This window comes from Xenopus laevis, chromosome 4L (assembly GCF_017654675.1).
Source record: "Xenopus laevis strain J_2021 chromosome 4L, Xenopus_laevis_v10.1, whole genome shotgun sequence".
In the NCBI taxonomy this organism is placed as follows: domain Eukaryota; kingdom Metazoa; phylum Chordata; class Amphibia; order Anura; family Pipidae; genus Xenopus; species Xenopus laevis.
Genome location: NC_054377.1, coordinates 25,750,988 through 25,770,717, shown reverse-complemented (window position 1 = coordinate 25,770,717; position 19,730 = coordinate 25,750,988). Strand labels below are relative to the sequence as shown.

General features: G+C 40.7%; 1 protein-coding gene across 5 annotated transcripts in view; it reads right to left on the bottom strand.

The window, feature by feature from the left end:
- Window positions 1-19,730, bottom strand: part of phrf1.L (PHD and ring finger domains 1 L homeolog) — a 35,807-nt gene continuing 16,077 nt past the window's right edge. For 4 of the 5 annotated variants that reach the window (XM_018257594.2, XM_018257595.2, XM_041589995.1 and 1 more), the window contains 7 exons: window positions 16,947-19,666; window positions 14,765-15,056; window positions 13,402-13,694; window positions 10,574-10,751; window positions 9,282-9,340; window positions 8,089-8,217; window positions 1-731 (listed from right to left, as the gene is read on the bottom strand). In XM_018257594.2, the coding sequence (XP_018113083.1) occupies window positions 585-731; window positions 8,089-8,217; window positions 9,282-9,340; window positions 10,574-10,751; window positions 13,402-13,694; window positions 14,765-15,056; window positions 16,947-19,666 (3,818 nt within the window). In that variant the 3' untranslated portion in view covers window positions 1-584. The remainder of the gene's footprint in view (window positions 732-8,088; window positions 8,218-9,281; window positions 9,341-10,573; window positions 10,752-13,401; window positions 13,695-14,764; window positions 15,057-16,946; window positions 19,667-19,730) is intronic. The other variant, XM_018257596.2, reaches the window with a different exon arrangement.

Here is a 19,730-nt window from a genome sequence, read left to right as displayed (position 1 = left end):
AACAATTCAAAAGAGCTTTATAAATCCTGACCTTTTTTTTTTGTCCTTTGTACATATCTCAGGGTTAAAGGACAAAATATTTATTTCAACGGCCTGCATTTGTTGTGCCATGTCCCCCTCTCACTCCCTTTACTTGCCATGCAAAAAAGATCTGATGCACGGCTTAACAAAAATTCTGTTCTGTTTACTTGGTCCTCCGTGGAGACGTTCTGAACACAGAGACCACCAAGATGGCAACAGAGTTTCCGAAAAAGTCTTGGATTGATGTAAAAAATAGGGTGTCATATTGATTTTTTTCCTCCTCTAAGTTTCACACCTTGAAACTTCTGCAAAGGTGGGAAAATAACTTATTTTCGCTGGCAGAGGAGCCCTGCCATCTGTACATTTATGTCCAAAGAAACCAAACTAGGACTGGTGAAAATAAAGGATTGGGTGCCTTGCAACGAGCAGAACGACCATCTTCTGGTACAATACTATTACCAACTTCAACTGCACGGGCGAGCCCTGAGCAGATCAACTCGCTGCACAATCTGTGAGGCTGAGCAGTTTTACATCTGTATTTTTATTTGAGAAAGACTTTCTTCTCATACTGGTGAATCACGCATAGTACCATGGTCCTCCAATGACTCAGTCTTCTTATGTTTTCGTATGTGTTTGTACTTATCCACATAGGCTTTCACCAGGTTAACTACCTTCACTGGATTTATTTCTCCACTCTTGCTGTGGCAGATCTAAGTGTACACAGAAAGGAATATGAAACATGTATCAATTATATACATGCAGTGATGTACAGCTTTCATATGGCAGGTCAGAAAAAAAAAAAATCTCTGTACATTACAAACTACTGGATAGGTGCTCTCAGAAAACAATGGAAATGCCTAGGTGCTGGAACATATATCAATATCAATAGAACAAAGAAATCCACACTCATAGGTCTTTTGTGATGAAAAAAAATGGGTTTATTCAACGCTTCAGCTCTTAGACTCGAGCCGTCTTCAGGAAGGGCCTTCATCTAAGAGCCAAAACGTTGAATAAACACATTTTTTTCATCACAAAAGACCTATGAGTGCAGATTTCTTTGCTCTCTCTGTCGCGCTCTCTCTCTAAATCTCTTTCTCTTCAGTCACTTGGGGGACACAGGGACAGTGGGGTATAGCTGGTACCACTAGGAGGCAGGACACAACAATAAGAAAGAAACTGGCTCCTCCTCCACTGGCTATACCCCCAGCAGGCGGAGCTTAGCTTCAGTTTGTATCAAAGTCAACAGGAAAAATTAACTTATACTATCAATATGTAACACCGTATAATGTCTAAAACAGAGCTTCAGTCCCAGGGGGGAAGCCTTGTGTCCCCCAAGTGACTGAAGAGAAAGAGATTTAACGGTGAGTACACAAAATCTCCTTTTCTCCTAGTCAGCTTGGGGGACACAGGGACAGTGTGGACGTACCAAAGCTGTCCCCTAGAAACCCGGGTGGGAGAATGAGGCGTAAATGGAAGAAACCACTGCGGCTTGAAGCACCTTTATGCCAAAACAATTGACAGAGGCTGCAAGGTATCGAAATGGTAAATTTTAAAAAAGCTGCCTTGAAGAGTTGTTCCACTGATGCTTGGTTCTGGAAGGCCCAGGACATACTCACACCCCTGGTGGAATGAGCAGTAAGTCTATCTGGTGGAGTCTGTGCAATACAGGCTTTCTGAATGGCTTGTTTGATCCATTGGGAGATGGTTGACTAAGTAGCCGGAGCGACCTGGTGTGGCCCTGATGGAAGGACCTTGCGAATATCTTGAACCTTGTGTAGGTAGAACTTAAGGGTCCTAACGGGATCCAAGGTGTGCAACACCACCTCTTTCGGGATTGTCGGGGCACGACAGAAGGTCGGAACGGTAATTTCTTGGTTCAGATGGAATTCCGAAACAACTTTCGGTAGGAAGAATGGGACTGTGCGAAGGACCGCCCTGTTATTGTGTAAGACGAGGTAGGGCGGCTTGCATGATAGAGCGCTGAGCTCTGAAACACACCTCTCAAACAATTTCTAGGAGGAAAAATGGTTTTCCATGTGAGCCATAGAAGAGGCACTGATCCCAGTGGCTCAAAAGGTGGATGTTGCAGTGTTCATAACACTAATGTGAGATTGCAGAGTGAAATTGCTGCTCGCACTGGAGGGGTCACATGTGCTACCCTTGCATGAATGCCTTGACCTCTGGAAAAAAAGCTAGTAGTTTCTGGAAAACAGATAATGCTGAGATAGCCCCATGGACAGACCCTCTTGCAGAAAACTCCAGAATATTGTGTCGGTTGCACTACTGGTGGTAGGTGGACCAGACCCTATGATAGGCCTTGGCTGACACTGGTTTGCAGGCGGCGCACATTGTGTGTACCATGGCTGTAGAGAACACTTTCTGCATCAGGAATTGGGTCTCAAGAGTAACGCCGTCAAGTTGAGGTTTGTAGGGTTTGGGTGGTGGATTGGCCCTTGGGTGATAATGTCTGGAAGAGGAGGCAAGGTCTAGGGTTTTACCACCGAAAGGTTGAGGAGATCTGTGAACCAGGAGTGTCGAGACCACCTTGGTGCTATTAGAAGTAGGGTGGTCTGCTTTATTTTGTTTAGCACTCTCTTGCTTCTTGTGCCACCTGGTGGTTGATGAATGCCACCACAGTGGATTTGTCGGACTGTATCTTTACTGCCTGACTTGTCAGAATATGCTGCCAATGGAGTAGACCTAGAAGGATTGCCCGTATCTCTAGCAGTTTGATCTGTAGCTTCTTCTCGTCCGACTTCCATTTTTCTGGAGCTGTTCAACCCTCTAGGACTGCTCCCCACGCAAAGAGGCTTGTGTCTGTTGTGAGGATACGCCACAAGGGTTCCCCTAACCATCTGCCCGCGGTGAGATGGTTAATTTGGAGCCACCAGAAAAGGGATGCCTTCGTCCTGAGAGACAGACGGATCTCTCAGGGTAGGGATTTTCGTTTCCAGGTTGTTAGAATGTTCCACTGGAGATTCCTGAGGTGGTATTGGGCAAATGGCACTGCCTCTATGGTGGAACATAACCCCTAGTATATTCATGCAAAAACTGAGCTTGTAGTTGAAGAGCCTGTTCCAATGGAAGAGAGATCTTCTGTGCATGAGTGTGGAACTGCATGCCCAGGAAAATCATGGATTAACTGGGCGTCAGTGACGATTTTGCCAGATTCTGGCCCCAGACGAGTTGCTGTAGCTTGTCCATGGTCGCCTCATGGTGAGCGATCATTGGGCATCTTGAAGGAAGGTGCCCTGATAAGAAGATAGTCTAGATACGGCGTGATGGAGATGCACTCCCCGTGGATCACTGCTGTGGATGCTGCCATGATTTGTGTGAAAATGTGGGGGGGGCAATGTGAGTCCGAAGGCGAGACTTGTAGTTGAAAAGAATTTGTTCAGCTCCATGAGGTCCAGTATTGGGTACACAAAAAGGTTGGAGTAGTATCCCTTGAAACGCTCTCCGTGAGGTAGCGAGATGATTACCCTTGCGAAGATAAGGCTGGAATGACGCTTTGGAATGCTGTGCATTTGCTTGGCTCTTGAGGGAGCCTTGACATGAAAAAACAGTGAGGGGGAGAACTCTAGGTGATAGCCTCAAGAAATCACTTTGTGGACCTATGCATCTTGAATAAGGGTGAGCCACGCATGGGCAAAATGGTCTAGTCTCCTCCCTATTTGCAAATCATCTGGTGATGGAGGACCACCGTCATGCTGAGGTGGTCTTGTAAGTGGTCTTAGAGGGGTGTTTTCTGTTTTGCCATGGGGGCCTTTGTTTACTCCAGAAGCGACATCTATTTGAGAAGACTGTCTCGGAGGGGTTGACCTGGAGCTCTTAAACAAAGTGCCACGAAAGGGGAGGCACAAGCTTTGGGTTGTGGTAGTAATGTACTCTTTCCCCCCGTGGCTTGGCTAACGATCTCGTTGAGATCGGGTCCAAGAAGAAGCTTCCCCTTGAATGGAATGAAAGTAAGGGTTTTTTGGAGAGAAATCTGCTGACCACAATTTCGTCCAGAGTGACCTACGGCCGCATCTGCGAGTGCCAATGACCCACTGATTACTTGGCTGCGTTTAGTGAAGCCTCACATAGGCAATCGTTTATTTCCTTGATGTGGGAAGCCAATTGAGAAAACTCATGTCGAGGTACTCCCTCAGTTATGGCGTTGAGGAGAGAGACGGACCAGAACTAAACAACTCTGCTGACCCATGCCCTAGCTAAAAAAGACAGAGGGACTAATGCTGAAAACACGGAGCGCATGAGGCTTTCTTTCTCTTTGTTGATAGAGTCCATGAAGGAAGAGACATCGGGAACTGGTAGGGCTGTATTTTTGGAGAGACTGGATACCGGGGCATCCACAGAGGGCGGAGACGACTAAATCTCAGTGAGCTCTGCAGGCAATTGATCTAACCTTAGGGATCGGCGGTTTGCTTGAAACCGTCTCTCAGGTTTGTCCGACTCTTGCTGAATGATGTGGTCAAGCTGTGCGTGAGAGGGGAAACTGGTGACGTTTTGCTGTGACGTTTGAAGAGTAACTTTCGCGAATTGGCTGAGACTTCTGGTTCCTGGATTTGAAGAGTCTGTAGACTTAGGAGATCAATTAATCCACTGTCTCTGAAGAAAGTCTGGGAGAAAACCTCCTCCTCATTTCTGAAGTGCACGAAAACTCGCCCTCACTGCGATCACCGTCCTCTTCTGAGTTTAGTGGAGGGGGGGATGGGTGTCTGGGAGGGGTGTCGCTTTCCTCTTCAAATGGCGAGGGAGCCCTGCGTTTGGAGGCCCTCACCTTAGGATTGTCTAGGCAGGAGAGAGGTTTGTCAAGAGATCGTGCAAACCTTGGTATTCCTGTAGCTAATAGAGCTGCCCACTCAGGAGATCCGAACCCTGCTCCAGTAATTTGCATTTATTACCTAGAGGGTCTTTGTGCCCAGAAAGAGAAGTCTGCGACATTTGTTACAGGCCAGAAAATTAACTTGTGCTGCCCTGGAAAAGGGCTATCACTTTGCCCCTCAGACATGATGCTTAATAAGGAGCGACAGAGAAAGTCTGTACACAGTAATATGAGGGAGGAAAACCCCCAAGTTAAGGAAGACTTGTCACTAACCTGCTGTGTATGTGGCAGGAATAGAGGACCAACATAGGTCTGGGGCAGCTGTTGGTGTCACTGGCACCAAGTGAATATATATATATTTTCTTACTGCCGTCCTTGCTTGCTGGGCACACTGTCTCGACTGTATTCTGGAGCAGGAGCATTGAGCGCGCGTAACAAACAAAATGGCGGCCCATACACTGAGGGAGGGTCATACGCGCCTCCTCTGGAGAAAGTGCAGGATCTGCACGTGTAAAGAAAAAGGCAAGAAGCGGTCCTTTATTCCATGCCCCTGATTAGTGATGCGCTCCCCAAGCGCCACCCTGTGACAGGGCTGTGGGGAAAAAGTAGAATCTGGGCCTCTGCGCCCCCCTAATTAGCCGTCCTTTTTGGAGCCTCTACAGTGGAGAGGGAAAGGGGGGGCCTCTGCAGGGGAAAGTGAACTTACCTTAGGCCCAGAAATGATCTACTCTTGTCTGCCGGCCAGTCCCTTCTCCTTCTGTAAGGGGAAAGGAGATATAAGTTGGGCTGGTTGGTCTGTGTAACACTAGTAGACCCCGGAGACAGTTTCCCTTGTAGGGGGATGACAATGAGGGCTTTTACTTAGTGTAAAAGGCCTTTCCTTCCCCTTGGTGTCAGCTTAGCTGACTTGGTATTCTGCTGCTGTCAGGAAGAAAACACGTCCTAACCTCCCGAGGACACAACTTCAACTGAAGCGAAGTTCTGCCTGCTGGGGTTATAGCCAGTGGAGGAGAAGCCAGTTTCTTTCTTATTGTTGTGTTGCCTCCTAATGGTACCAGCTATACCCCACTGTCCCTGTGTCATATATATATATATATATATATATATATATATATATATATATATATATATATATATATATATATATATATATATATATATATATATATATATATATATATATATATATATATATATATAGACCGCATATTGTACAAAAAACCGCACACTCAGGTCTTCTCAGAGGTGAAAAAAAACAACTTTATTACGACGTTTCGGCTTCTATACTGAAGCCTTTCTCAGTATAGAAGCCGAAACGTCGTAATAAAGTTGTCACCTCTGAGAAGACCTGAGTGTGCGGTTTTTTGTACAATATGCGGTCTACATAATTTTTTTTTTTTTTTTTGTATTTAAAATTTTTATTTTCAAATATCAGCAGGTAGCAATAAGTGGCACATAGTCAAACTCAGAAACTGCAGGTACTGGACAATCCCCAGGCTGCAGTAATATCACGGCACATAAGCACAAAACCATTATTCCTGAGTAGTATAGCAAAGTAGCCCAAGTAGCTGACAAGAAAATTAAACAAAAAGAAAAGGAAAAGAAACAGAAAAAGGAGGAAAAGAAAAGAAATAAGCAAAAATAAACCAAGAACTGAATAAACAGTTGCCTATAACACTTGTGAGTACTGTCAACATCTCTGCACTAACTGGGACAGCATAGGACAAGAAAATTTAGGGATTCCCCGGAGTCAGAGTGGGAGGACATGCAAAAGAAATTAGGTTGAGGAAATATTTCAGTAAGATAACCAGGGGGACCAGACTTTGTGAAAAGATTTCTGCGAACCGTTCGTGTGGCTAGTCAATTTCTCAAGGATTAGGACGTTGTCCAGCCTCCTTTTTTTTTTTATATTGAAAGTTTTTATTAAGTTTTAATTGCCAAAAAAAAAAAAGAATACAGCAACATATGGAACGAGGGAATAGTTTGCTAGAGAGAACATACAAAACAGTAATCCGATCATAGCATTAGTCGGAAGCATAACAGAGTATTCTAACAATTCTATTTGCGAATGCTATAACGAAACATCTCTCGTCCCAATGTTTCAGATTTAGCACTCTATGTTGCATTGTTTCTGTGGGGACGGAGGTTAGGTATAGGGGAGGACAGGCGGAGAGAGAAAAGGAAAGAAAAGCTGGGGGGGAAGATAGAAATGATCAGGTTCTAGTTATATTAAACGTTAGAACAGCGTGTCTACATAATTTTTTGAACACCGCACCCAGGCAGCTGTTTTTGTTTTATATGAGTGCTCCAGCTTTGCTAATTTATATATATATATATATATATATATATATATATATATATATATATATATATATATATATATATATATATATATATATATATATATATATATCGGTTCCAATGAGTATCCGCACTCTGATGCACTCCAATGGAGTTTTTCTTCTGCTGGGGTGCACGGTTAAAATGTATATATTCAAATTCTGCAAACTCCTTGAGAAAGGTCCCAATAGGGACCGAAACGTTGGAATGCAACAGAAATAAAAAAACTACTTTTTACATATGGGAGTGCTGGTTCTTCGCAGAATTTGTGTATATATATATATATATATATATATATATATATATATATATATATATATATATATATATATATATATATATATATATATATATATTGAGTTATAATGTAATTTCTGTCCCATGACTCACTGAAATTTGTGTATTATAATAAAGTACCCCCAGTTGAGGATATTAGAAGTTAACTCGGGGGCCTAAACGTTGGAAGCAGTGATGCTATAATAAATAATTGATGTTTCACAAAAAACAGAGTGCTGGTCCCTCTTGAACAATTATATATGCATAATTGACCAAGCACCCACCAAAGTAGTGCTGGTAGAAAACATAAATGCATTTTCATTCAAAAACCGCACTCCAAGGACTTGATCAGTGAAAAATAAAGGTAATTTATTTTCAACGTTTTAGCACCTACACTAGTGCCTCACCTTCCTGAAGACGGCAGGTGTAGGTGCCAAAACGTTGAAAATAAATTACCTTTTTTTCATTGATCAAGTCCTTGTAGTGCGGTTTTTAAATATATATATATATATATATATATATATATATATATATATATATATATATATATATATATATATATATATATATATATATATATGTGTGTGTGTGTGTGTGTGTGTGTGTGTGTGTGTGTAAATACTGACCTTTTGCACAGCTTTGCGCAGGATGTCCTTGTATTCCTCCTTTGTGATCTCCCTCTTCTGATAGAATGGTTTAATTGCCAGTTTGACCTCTTCTACAGCTCTTTCCTGCATGTGAAGCTTTTTCATGTACTGATTAAGAGCAAAAGCAAGGAAATGTGTTAGGCCTGCTGATCCAAATTTTATTATTATTCTGTTCTAATCTGTTGTCATATTCCTTTTCATTGAGAAAAATGTGGCTGCCCTATAGTTTGAAATAGAATAGAAACAAGATACCGTACAGTATCAGATCTTCTGATTGGTAAGATAAACTGGGCAATTTTAGCCACACTGTTACAAATTTGCAACATTGTTAATAATACAACACGATAACAAGAAAGAGAAAAATAATTGTAACTCTTATGTAATACAACTCTGCTACTTAAGATGTTCATGTAATTTTAAAATTGTAGATTTTGCAGCAAACTGGACTCTTTTTTGTAGGCTGAAAAGCAGTACAAGGGGTAAGTAAAGTGTAACCTACCATTTTTATGGTTTTATTGACTATTGGATGATTTGATTTTTTCACCACACTGGACTATAAGCACTAAAGTTACACTGATTATATTGCATGATATGAGGCCAGGCTAACAAATCCCCAACTGCAGTGACCTCGAGAAGTTAACGTTTTTAGTAACCTATCACACCAGGGGGTGGAGTGTATATGGATTTAAAAACCTGTTTGAAATGTGCACTGATTAACACTTGAAAAAGAGCCACTAGCTCGAAACATGTTGTGAATAAAAAAACCTTGCAGCACAGTTTCTGCGGTTTTATGTTCCTGTTTGTCCACAACCTTAAAGATTTGGCATTTGCATTGCTTCTAATTTGGGACAGAAGCTGTGGCGCAGGAGCCCTATCGTGACACTGGTACAAACTTTTTCTTCTTTCAGCGAAATGTGTTAGGCCTAGCTATTATGATGCACGCAGTATTAAGACAATTTCATATTTTTTTTGGAGTTTTAGATTTGCAAGTTTGTTGTGCAGCTGCAATTTTAACAGCTATTTTAATAGACGTCAGTTAGGAAAATGGATAACTAGTAGCTGAGGATGTGAAGAGCAATAGAGGCAATAATAAATGGTAACATCTGTAAAACACTATCACAGATTGTAACCTTGAAATTAAAGTGAAATACAGGTTGATTAAAACATTTTACCTCATCATTTTTAACCTTCTCTCCTTTTTTAGAAGACTTTGCTTTCCCTTTGTCTTTGCCTAGAAAAAAAATGCAGTGAAGTCATTAGAGGGAGTAACCGGATTTTAGAGAAATTACAGTCCATACAGGGAAAGAATTAGAATGATGTAGTGTTGGGCACAATGAACTTGTTCCCATTTACATACATTTATGGAATAAGTGCCTGGGGCTGTCTCTTGAGGAATAGCAAATGTACTGGGGTTCTTGCTGGTCTACTTGAGATACCACTTTCTGGTTTAGGAATGCACATTACTTTACATCTCTGCGGAACCATGATGGAATCCAATGTTGCTCCCTTTTGTGTGTGCTCTGGGTTGGAGGAGTGTAATTTTAAAATTTACACTGATCATTGTTTGGCTAGGTGATATTTGGCCACTGATATTTTGTTATGTAAAGAGGCAACATGAATTCCATACCCTAGTTCCACGAGCAGCTTTGTAGTGTTCCTTCTAACACTGATTATACTTCAACTATAGATAGGAGTTCATTACTGACGTTTAAGAACTATGAACCCTGTTTGCAACCATGTTGTGATGTTGAATTTATTATAAAATTAAACTAGAAAAGTCATCTGAAATTCTTAAGCAGAGCAACATCACAACAGTAGAAGCAGTTTAAAAATGGCTAATATCATGAAAATGTAAATTGCAGTGATTTGAAAAGAGCTCTGAGAATATTCAATTAATTAGTCCTGAGGGTTAACATTTCCTTTAACGGTAACATTTTGGGTAGTTTATACACTGAATCCTATATGAAGGTGGTCAATAGAAATCAGTTATGCAGCAATGTCAGTTTATACTGCTAATAACCAGGAATTTTATTCCAATCAGTTCATTTTTAAGGGTTGAATGACTTGTAAATGAGGCTGCAATGGAGGACTTCTCTGGTTGAATATATCAACTGCAAAGATATCCACCCCAAACACTGCAAACAATGGTTTATCTATTCTATTAAGCTACCTATATACCTTCACACCAATCTATCCATTCATCAAACTTGCTCATAGATCTATCCATTCATCTTCCTATCAAATTTTCTCATCTAAATTTAATTTATAGGTTATCTTTTGTGGAAGAGACCACTTAATGGGTAAAGACAACAACATTCTACTATTTAAGAGGGCAATTAACCTGTATTTAACTCCTCTAAATGGGTGGAGAACAGAGTATAGCAATTTTGGAATAAAACCAGTAAAGGGTTTATAAGCAAATAATGACATTTGTTTTTTTCTGCAGTATTCTGTAGCTACTTACCTGTGCTGGCTGCTTGCATTTTAGGTTCGTTAGCAGTGGCCAAACAGCCAGGCTTTGGAGTTGGGCTAAATATAGTTCTGTTGCTCTGCAGTATACAAGGAACTGCAGGTTCATTAACGGGAGCATATGGTGGGAAGATTGGAGGAAGAGGCAATAGAGGAAGGGTCTGTGGAAAAGTCTGTGTGGAGAGATACAGAAAGACCATGTTTATGTTTTCTGTACAAGCACATGCAAAACATATACATTAATAAAATACCAAAAACATACAGTCATATGAAAAAGTTTGGGAACCCCTCTCAGCCTGTATAATAATTTACTTTGCTTTCAACAAAAAACATAACAGTGGTATGTCTTTCATTTCCCAGGAATATCTGAGTACTGGGGTGTTTTCTGAAAAAAGATTTTTAGTGAAGCAGTATTCAGTTGCATGAAATTAAATCAAATGTGAAAAGCTTGTAATTTTGCTAATTTGAATGCATGTATCTGCTCAATACTGATTACTGGCAACACCAAATTGGTTGGATTAGCTTGTTAAGCCTTGAACTTCATAGGCAGGTGTGTCCAATCACGAGAAAAGGTATTTAAGGTGGCCAAATGCAAGTTGTGCTTCTGTCCACCCCCTTCTTACGCTTTAAATATGGATGTGGGAATTGTAACACTAGGCTTGATAAAGGGCCCGGGTGGCCCAAAACGTTGCCCTGTTTGAAATGTTTTGATACAATAAATTTCACGTTTGTTCAAATCTACGGTGTGCTGCTGATAACTGCTCTGACTGGATTACTTGACCCTGAAACAGGCGTGGGTCCTTCAGTACAGCACCTGGTACCACAAAGGTATGTGTTCAAGGCTTTAAGCTCTCCACCTCAGTTTCTGCATTTTGGAACAATGAGACAAAAATTTAGTTATTTGGTCAAAAAGCGTTTTGCATGGCGGAAGAAGAACACCGCATTCCAAAAAAAAAACACCAGCTACCTACTGTCAAATTTGGTGGAGGTTCCATCATGCTGTGGGGCTGAGTGGCTAGTTCAGGGACTGGGGCCCTTGTTAAAGTCAGATGAATTCAACCCAATATCAACAAATACTTAAGGATAATGTTCAAGCATTAGTCACAAAGTTGAATTGACGCAGGGATTGGATATTCCAACAAGACAATGACTCTAAACACACTTTGAAATCTACAAAGGCATTTATGCAGAGGGAGAAGTACAATATTCTGGAATGGCCGTCACAGTCCCCCCGACTTGAATATCAATTATATTGAATGAATATAACATTATGGGATGATTTGAAGCAGGCTGTCCATGGTCGGCAGCCATCAAATTTAACTGAACTGGAGAGATTTTGTATGGACGAATGGTCAAAAATACCGCCATCCAGAATCCAGACACTCATCAAAGCCTTAAGGAGGTGTCTAAAGGCTGTTACATTTGCAAAAGGACGCTCAACTTGATTGATGTAAAATCTCTGTTGGGGTGCCCAAATTTATGCACCTAATAGTTATGATGCATATTGCATATTTTCTGTTGATCCAATAAACTTTATGTCACTGCTGAAATACTACCGATAAGGCACGTTATATATTAAAATAAAGTTGCTATTTTCAAAGCTCAGCCAATGATAAACAAAGCTCCAAAGAATTAAGAGGGGTTCCCAAACTTTTTCATATGCATCATGGGATGCTTAAGCACTTGTACAGGTATACTTAAGAGGGCAACTGGAATTACAAGAAAGGCATCAGCCCTCCAAAAAAATTTAGTATCTAAGGGCTTTTACAACAAAAAGAATGGTATTCAACCGTCTTAGTGTTCAGGCAGAAGGAAGGAACAATAATGTCCTGATTTTGATGGACTCTGATCCCTAAAACCCTGCTGTTTGAGGAGTAGGGTAACAACAGCCAAGATATCAAATGGAATTGCTTTGAATTCAAGTGGTACACTTGCCATGGCTACATTAGTTCTGGTAGAGGAACTGCAGCTAGAGGGTTGGTGAATTAGGCTTATCTGGGCCAATGAAGAGCCAGGAGCAAGGTCTTAACCCTCTCCTGCTTTACCCCAAGGATTCTGGGAAGAATAGGTAGAGGGGAATATGAAGGCAAAACTGAACATGGGGCTGTGAGCGCATCCACTTCAACTGCATCCAGGTCCCTGGACCAGAACATGAAGCTTGGATTCCTACCCAAGAGTTATTTTGAAATAGAAATAAAGTATAAAGTTTTGGAGCTTGGATTACTACCCAAGAGTTATTTTGAAATAGAAGTGAAGTATGAAGTGTTGGAGCTTGGATTCCTACCCAAAAGTTATTTTGAAATAGAAATGAAGCAAAAATAAAGAAACAAATAATGAAAAGCAAAAAATGCAAACGACTAGTAGGAGTGTGCTCCTCTCATATGGAGACAAAAAGAACTGGGTGGTGCAGTCTGCTGGTAAGAGCTGGGCCTTGGGAGGGGGGGATGACGACAAAACAATTCTATTAGCACCCTTTCCACCTAGCAGGTTGATTTAACCCTTCAATGCCTGTGCACCCCCCTAAAATGAAATACAGAGTCTTTACCAAAAAATAATTAAAAGAAAAAAACCCTCTGAATAAGTAGTTTAGATACTGGCACCTTCACAGATTCAGCAAACAATATTATGAATTATAATGAGTTGCTCCCCATCCAAGAGCCAAGGCATATTTAAATATATTTAAAGTCAGTAGCTTGTCTGCAATTATATTGGGGTTTTCTTTCAATTTGACCATTTTTGTGGCCCTTCAAACCTGCAGCAACTGATTGTCTGCATGCAAGCTTCACATAATAAATATAATGAACAGAAATTAAGCAAATAAACCTGCACAGGGGTCTCTGATGCAACACAGGGGAACTGTTTGGCCTCTTTCACAGGTCTGTCTGCTGAATTCCTTGGTACACAACTGGCAACCTTAGCAACTAAATCTTCAGCCGTATTTTCGGAAGAATTCCAAGGCAGCGGACTTGCCATTTGTGATGGTGACTCTGCGGCAAGGCTAGCCAAAAGATTGATACTGTGTTTTGGAGATGCTGAGATGTTGAGCTGGGAAGACACGGGGACACTCTGCTTGGGAGATGCAGGTTGTGGCTCCTCTTTGATAGAGAAAGGAACAGCTAAAATGGAAAAGAGATAAAAACATAAAAGGGGTGAAGTGCCAAAGATGTTGCTTAAACACATGAACCAGATACTAAGTCCTAAATGTTCAAACACAATACATGCTTTTCAATGTTAGGCACAGAAAAGATGAATCGAATATAAATTTCAGCAACTGAAACCTACACCCACCTCTAGGAAGGTAAATACTGTACTTCAGCTACAATTAATTGTGTGTGAGGTTGATTTGCTTTCGACACTGCAAGCAGCAACCCATTAGTAACTCTCTCTTGCTTCAGTCAGACACCAACTCTTTGGAAAGTTAAAGGGGAACTATCGATAATGAAAATTTAAGGTAGGCTTCCTCATACTGAAGTAAGAAACTTTCTAAATACAATCAATTCTGTACTGTTTCTGAAATAATTGAGTTTATATTCACTATTCCTCTCTTAGCATCAGTTTCACTTCATTCTGTCTTCATGCAGGAATTGGGTGTCAGATGAATGATCTAATATATCTTTTAGGGGGGCTCCAGTTCATAGCAAATGAATTAGAGCTCACTCAAATAACTGATTCCAGTACAATCAAAATAACTGCGTTTTGCACAAATTCTGCATGTAGAGAAACATGATTACTGGTGATTTTAATAGAGTGAGCTCTAATACATCTTCTAGGCAAAAGGAGCCCCACCTATAAGATATATTGGATCATTCACCTGACACCCAACTCCTGAATGAATACAAAATGAGGAGAAACAGATGATGAGAGAGGGACAGTGAAGATTTGATTCTTTCAGAAATAGTATAGAATTTTTAATTGATTGTATTTAGAAAGTTTCTTATCTCAGTATGCTGAAGCTAATATAAAATGTTTTCACGAAGAGCTATGATAAAGCCCTTAAAGATAGAATTGTTCTGTATTCATTTGCACTGATCTGGCACTTAAAAATCAATACAAAAATATTGTGTGGCTCCATAAAACTGGACAACTCTTTGCTTTTATATTTTTCCCTAAATAACAAATATGCTGCTTCCAAAGTGTAAACACTCTGTTTCTGTGTGTTTACGTTGCCTTAAACAAGGTTATATACCTGCAGGTGTTCCTGTTTCAGTATTTTCTAAATTCTTCCTTTGAAGGTTCCAGGTAACCGTCTTCATTGGCAGTTCGGCCTTGGACAAAGAAGCTAGGTCTGGCTCAGTTTTAGGTGGACTGCAAGTTGTGCTCTTCTCTAATGTGGACAGGTTTTCTTTTGTTTTGGGCTTAGCAATATGATTTCCAGCTTCTCCACTGCCTGATTTTACATTTTCCTCAACATCCTCGTCTTCATCATCTTGAAGAAAAGGGATGACTTGATTTTTGCTGAAGCTAACAACTGGCTTTTCCTGTAAAACAAAACTCAGTTACAATGCCTGCCAACAACATATCTTTATTTACTAATGAATTATTTCCTTGCATGGGTGTATTTTCAGTGTGGATGACAAGGAAGTAAATTATCAATGTACTGTATTTTCCCCTCTGTTTTTCTATAAAGAGGATGAGTAATACTATAGTATCCCTTGACAACACAACCCTGCATTGCTCATTGGTTACACACAGTGTAGGCATGAATACCACACAAGAGAAACCAAAATGGATAGAAGACCAGTGAATGCACATTTAAGTTTATATAAACAACCTGCTGTGTAGCTTAGAATGCAGTTATTCCATTTAAACTGGGAGATAAGACATACTTTTAGACAGATAACATATACGATATATGGAACACTACAGTTTTAGTTATAATAACCACAGGAGGATAAAAGAGGTTAAACACAATTTAGCTCTCTCCAGGACTATAAAAGTTGGCATAATGCAAAAAAAAATAATCCAAACCACAAATAGTGACACAAGCAAGTGAATATTTTTACAGATACATTAATAGGTTCCAATCTAGCCTGCGTGAAGGCCTGAAACAGCAACTCAAACCAAAGGGTTGTCTCTATAACCAAGCTAAAACATTTCTAAAGCTGGATACGCACATACATAGAATACATAATATAGTTCTTTAAGATTTTCGTTGCGTGTACGTCGGGGCAACAATCCCAACCAATATCTTTGTACCATGGACATCAGTGGGTTTGGCGACCAGACATATTGGAAGAGAGGCTACAGCTGTGGTTTACTTCCATTTGGGCGGACAGATTGGACCTGCATGTACTGAACAGTAAAAAGGTGCCGACACCATATATGGCTACTTGCATGGTAAACATCCTTTTAGTCCATGGTACCATAACTGAATACTGAACAGTATCACAACTGCATGTACTGAACAGTAAAAAGGTGCCAACACCATGTACAGTTACTTGTATGGAAACCATCCTTTCAGCCCATGGTGAGATTGGTGGAAAAGGGGCTGAACTTCACGCTGGACAAGGAAGTAGCTGGAAGAGCTGAAGTTGAGCTGTTTGTAAGTTAGAAACCCAATAAGACTCAATGCAAGGAGAAAGGCATGTTTTTCTGGGGGATGTTAACAGTTATCTTAGGGTATTTTACAATAAAAGGCTTGTGTATTCTATAAAAACAGTATTACTTAAATATAGGGAAATAATAAACACATTTTGTTGGAATTAAAGATCATTAATATATGGCCAGGGTTTCTTCTTTTTCTGTGCAGCTTTCACACAAGGAGCCAAAATAAAGTATATAATTACCTATCCTTTTTTAATTACTATTGTCTATTGCTGAAAGAAATTTCACAGTATTGGAGATCATAGGGACCCTTTCCAAAATGCACGATGACCCAATTTATGGGTCCCTACTCCACACAGAGCCCACACAGCTCTTGGTAGAAAAAACAAGTCTCAAACAGCAGGCCATCCTATTGTCCACAGTTGTGTTATTGTAAGATAGGTATATGCGATGACTAGTAAATATTTCTGGATTCATAAGACAATTCTTGTGAATCTGGCAACGCCCATATACTTGTTAAGAATGTTCTGTTGCTGGCACAAGAGATTAAAAATTATTACTAAAAATTAAACTATGAATTCACAACTAGATCTTACCTTCCATCAAGGTTCTTTTAAAACACATTGATGAATCCAACAGCACTAAACATACAGTATAAACTACAATACTTGTTCAGTTTGTATGGAGATGGAATGATAAAACCAAGGAGGCAAAAAAAAATGACATCCCAGTTTGCTTTTCCGACACAGCATCAATGATAATGCTCAAAATTATGCAGTTATACGTTTTCCAATGCAAGTTTGTGGCTGTCTGCCATTGCTCACCTCATAGTCTTCATTTCTCTTCATCATTAACGCCTCTTCAAGATCAACGTCATCAGGGCTAGTTGCTCCCACTGAGCCCACTTCATCTGAAAGCTCATTTATCAAGAAGTCTTCTAAGTGAGAAGGAGACCACTGAAGATCGTCATCTTCTGTTTTCACAGCTGGAGAGGTTGCAAGTTCATGTGTTTTTGTGAAAGGACTAGAGTGTGGACTGGGAGGTTCTGAAGTCAATAGTGAAGCCTGGGGACTAGCAACCTCTGCTTTAGGAAGAAAGTCATTTGATGAATCATTATCCTTTGTAGATTGTATTTCTTCAAAATCTTCATGTTTGTCCTCAGGGAGTAAAGAATCGAAGAGTGAAGGAGACCATGGGGGGCTGCTATGGTTTTCTACCTGGCTTTCATCATCGCCATCATCGTTTGATAGTTCAATATCTTTTTCCACCTTGACCGGTGTTGAAATGTCACTCTCCAAAACAGAAAGGGATTCTATTACCTCTTCTTTGGGTACAATTAATGTGCATTTCTGTGCCTTGTGCTTAACTGGGTGAAAGTCTTTTTTAATATTTACTTTACGTGTTACAGTGTTTTCCTCACTTTCTGGAGAATGCAGAAGCTCTTGGAATAGTTCCTGATCTCGGAAACGTGAATTTTTATCTTTAGTACGATAAGTCTTTTGCTCCTTGATTGTAGGTGGTGACCTTGATCTGTGTTTTCCCCTTTCTTCCTTAGATTTCTTTTTCTCTTTTACACTAGATTCCCCTTCTTTATTAGAATAACTTTTGTCAGACTTGTGTTTTCGTTTCTTGTCCTTTTCAGGGCTAAAAGAACGCCCCCTGGATCCAGATCGGGACCCCCGCTTCTTTTTCTTCTTCTTTTTGCTGTTGTACATTCTGTGCGAAGAGCTGCTGCGGCTACTGGACCTTGATCTCTTTCTTTCCTTGGAATCTGTGCTTTTTCTCTTTTTCTCCTTTTTCTTTTCTTTCTGACGTTTTTTTCTGGAACGTTCACAGCTACCAGAGCTGGACCGGTCACTACGTGCCCTTTTTGCTTTGTGAGATTTCGACTTGGATTTCTTTTCCCATTCATCCTCTGTGGACCATGAAGCTGATCTTGAATCTCTGTCATGGGATCTTGGCTGAGACATGGAGCTTGAGCGAGTCTTTCCTTCCTCAATTGTGATCTTCCTCTGTATTTCTAATCCTCGATTGTTAGATGAAGGAATAGCTTGAGATATGGATTCTGCTTCCCACACCAATTGGTTGCTTGAACTTTGGGGAATAATCCTATGTGAAAGAGAGTCTGGCTCAGATTTTATGCAGATGTTTTTTTTTCCCTCGTTATCAAAATGGAATCCTCGAGTACCACCCGATTTCAGGTCAGATGTAATTTTCAAGCCTGTAAGTGGACATGAGATTTTGAAAGGTGTCTGTTCAATTCTTGGTTCCTTAGCAGCTTCATTTTTTATCTCCTTTTCGACCTTTACAAAAGGAGTCGAAACAGGACTAAGCTCTTCAGCACTGTCCTTTTCTTGTTGATCCTTGCTGGCAGGAGAGAGATCTGAAAAATCTGGTCCCAGTTTTGACAGTCCCACTTTTGTGGAGTGTGAAGGGAGTAGCCTAAAGCTTCGAAATGTTCCCACTTTGGCTCCACCTGATGTGGCTGCACAGGCAGTCTCTGTTGTCGTTGCAGCAGTTGCTGCGAATGGCTGTGATGCAGGCCCAAGTCTTTCTGGGCTACTATCACGAGACCCTGAATCTGAACCAGTTGGTTCAAACGGGTCATATATTTCATTTTTAACAGGGGTTTCCCTCTTGGTAGAAGCAGAGGGAACAGGAGGAGCTCTTTTTGGTTGCGTTTTACCATCAGAAGAACGGGATGGGACTTTTGAACATGGACTAAATTGCCTGCAAGAACTGCCAGAATTTCCACTGATTGTTATTCGAAGACCACCACCTCCTACATCCAGTGACCCCACGCCTCTTGAGGTACTGGAGTAAAGTGGTGTAGTGCTACTGTTTGCACTCGGATGACCAGTGTAAACGCCAGCACTAGATCTTGACTGGTCATGTGACTCTTGACGAGTGTTTGTCATTCTGTTTTCTGTGGTATTAAACTTGCCCAATGTGTTACTCTCTCCCCGACCTGTTAGTTGATTTATGCAGGCACTGGGAAGGCTGGTATTTGTATTTGGGTTATTTACAGAGTCGGAGGGCTTCCCTCGAACATTGTTGGGGCTACTGTCCATTTCCTTCTTGATCTTTGGTATCCTGGGAAATTCTGAAATGTCTAATCTCATTGCAGGAGGTTTGGTTTGGTGCTTCACACTTGGGCCCTTTGCATGTATTTTGTTATCTGAGCTAGGTGGCTCTGGCTTGTGTACAACTCCATTGAATCGAATAGGCTCTGCAAATTTAGCGGTCATACGTCCTGCTGAGGCTTGCACCTGGACAACCCTCGGTGTAAAAGCATTTTTTAACCTAAAGGCAGAAGTCCCAGGCAAAGATGATGCAGGCATAGATGATGGAGGTGGAGACGGGGATGGAGAAAGTGAGTAAAGACCTGAAGAAGGAAATCTGAGCTGCGGCTGCTCTTGGACTGGCTTCCATTTATCTACTGAAGAGGTGACAGACGGAGACCCTGAGTAAGAGGAGCATGACTCCACACGCCCATCTGTTGTAGGCTCTTCCCTAGAAACATTTTTCTGTGAACCAGAATCACCTGAAAAAACAAAAAATTAAAAACCTATGTGAAATTATTAACAATAATGCATAATTTAAAGGGA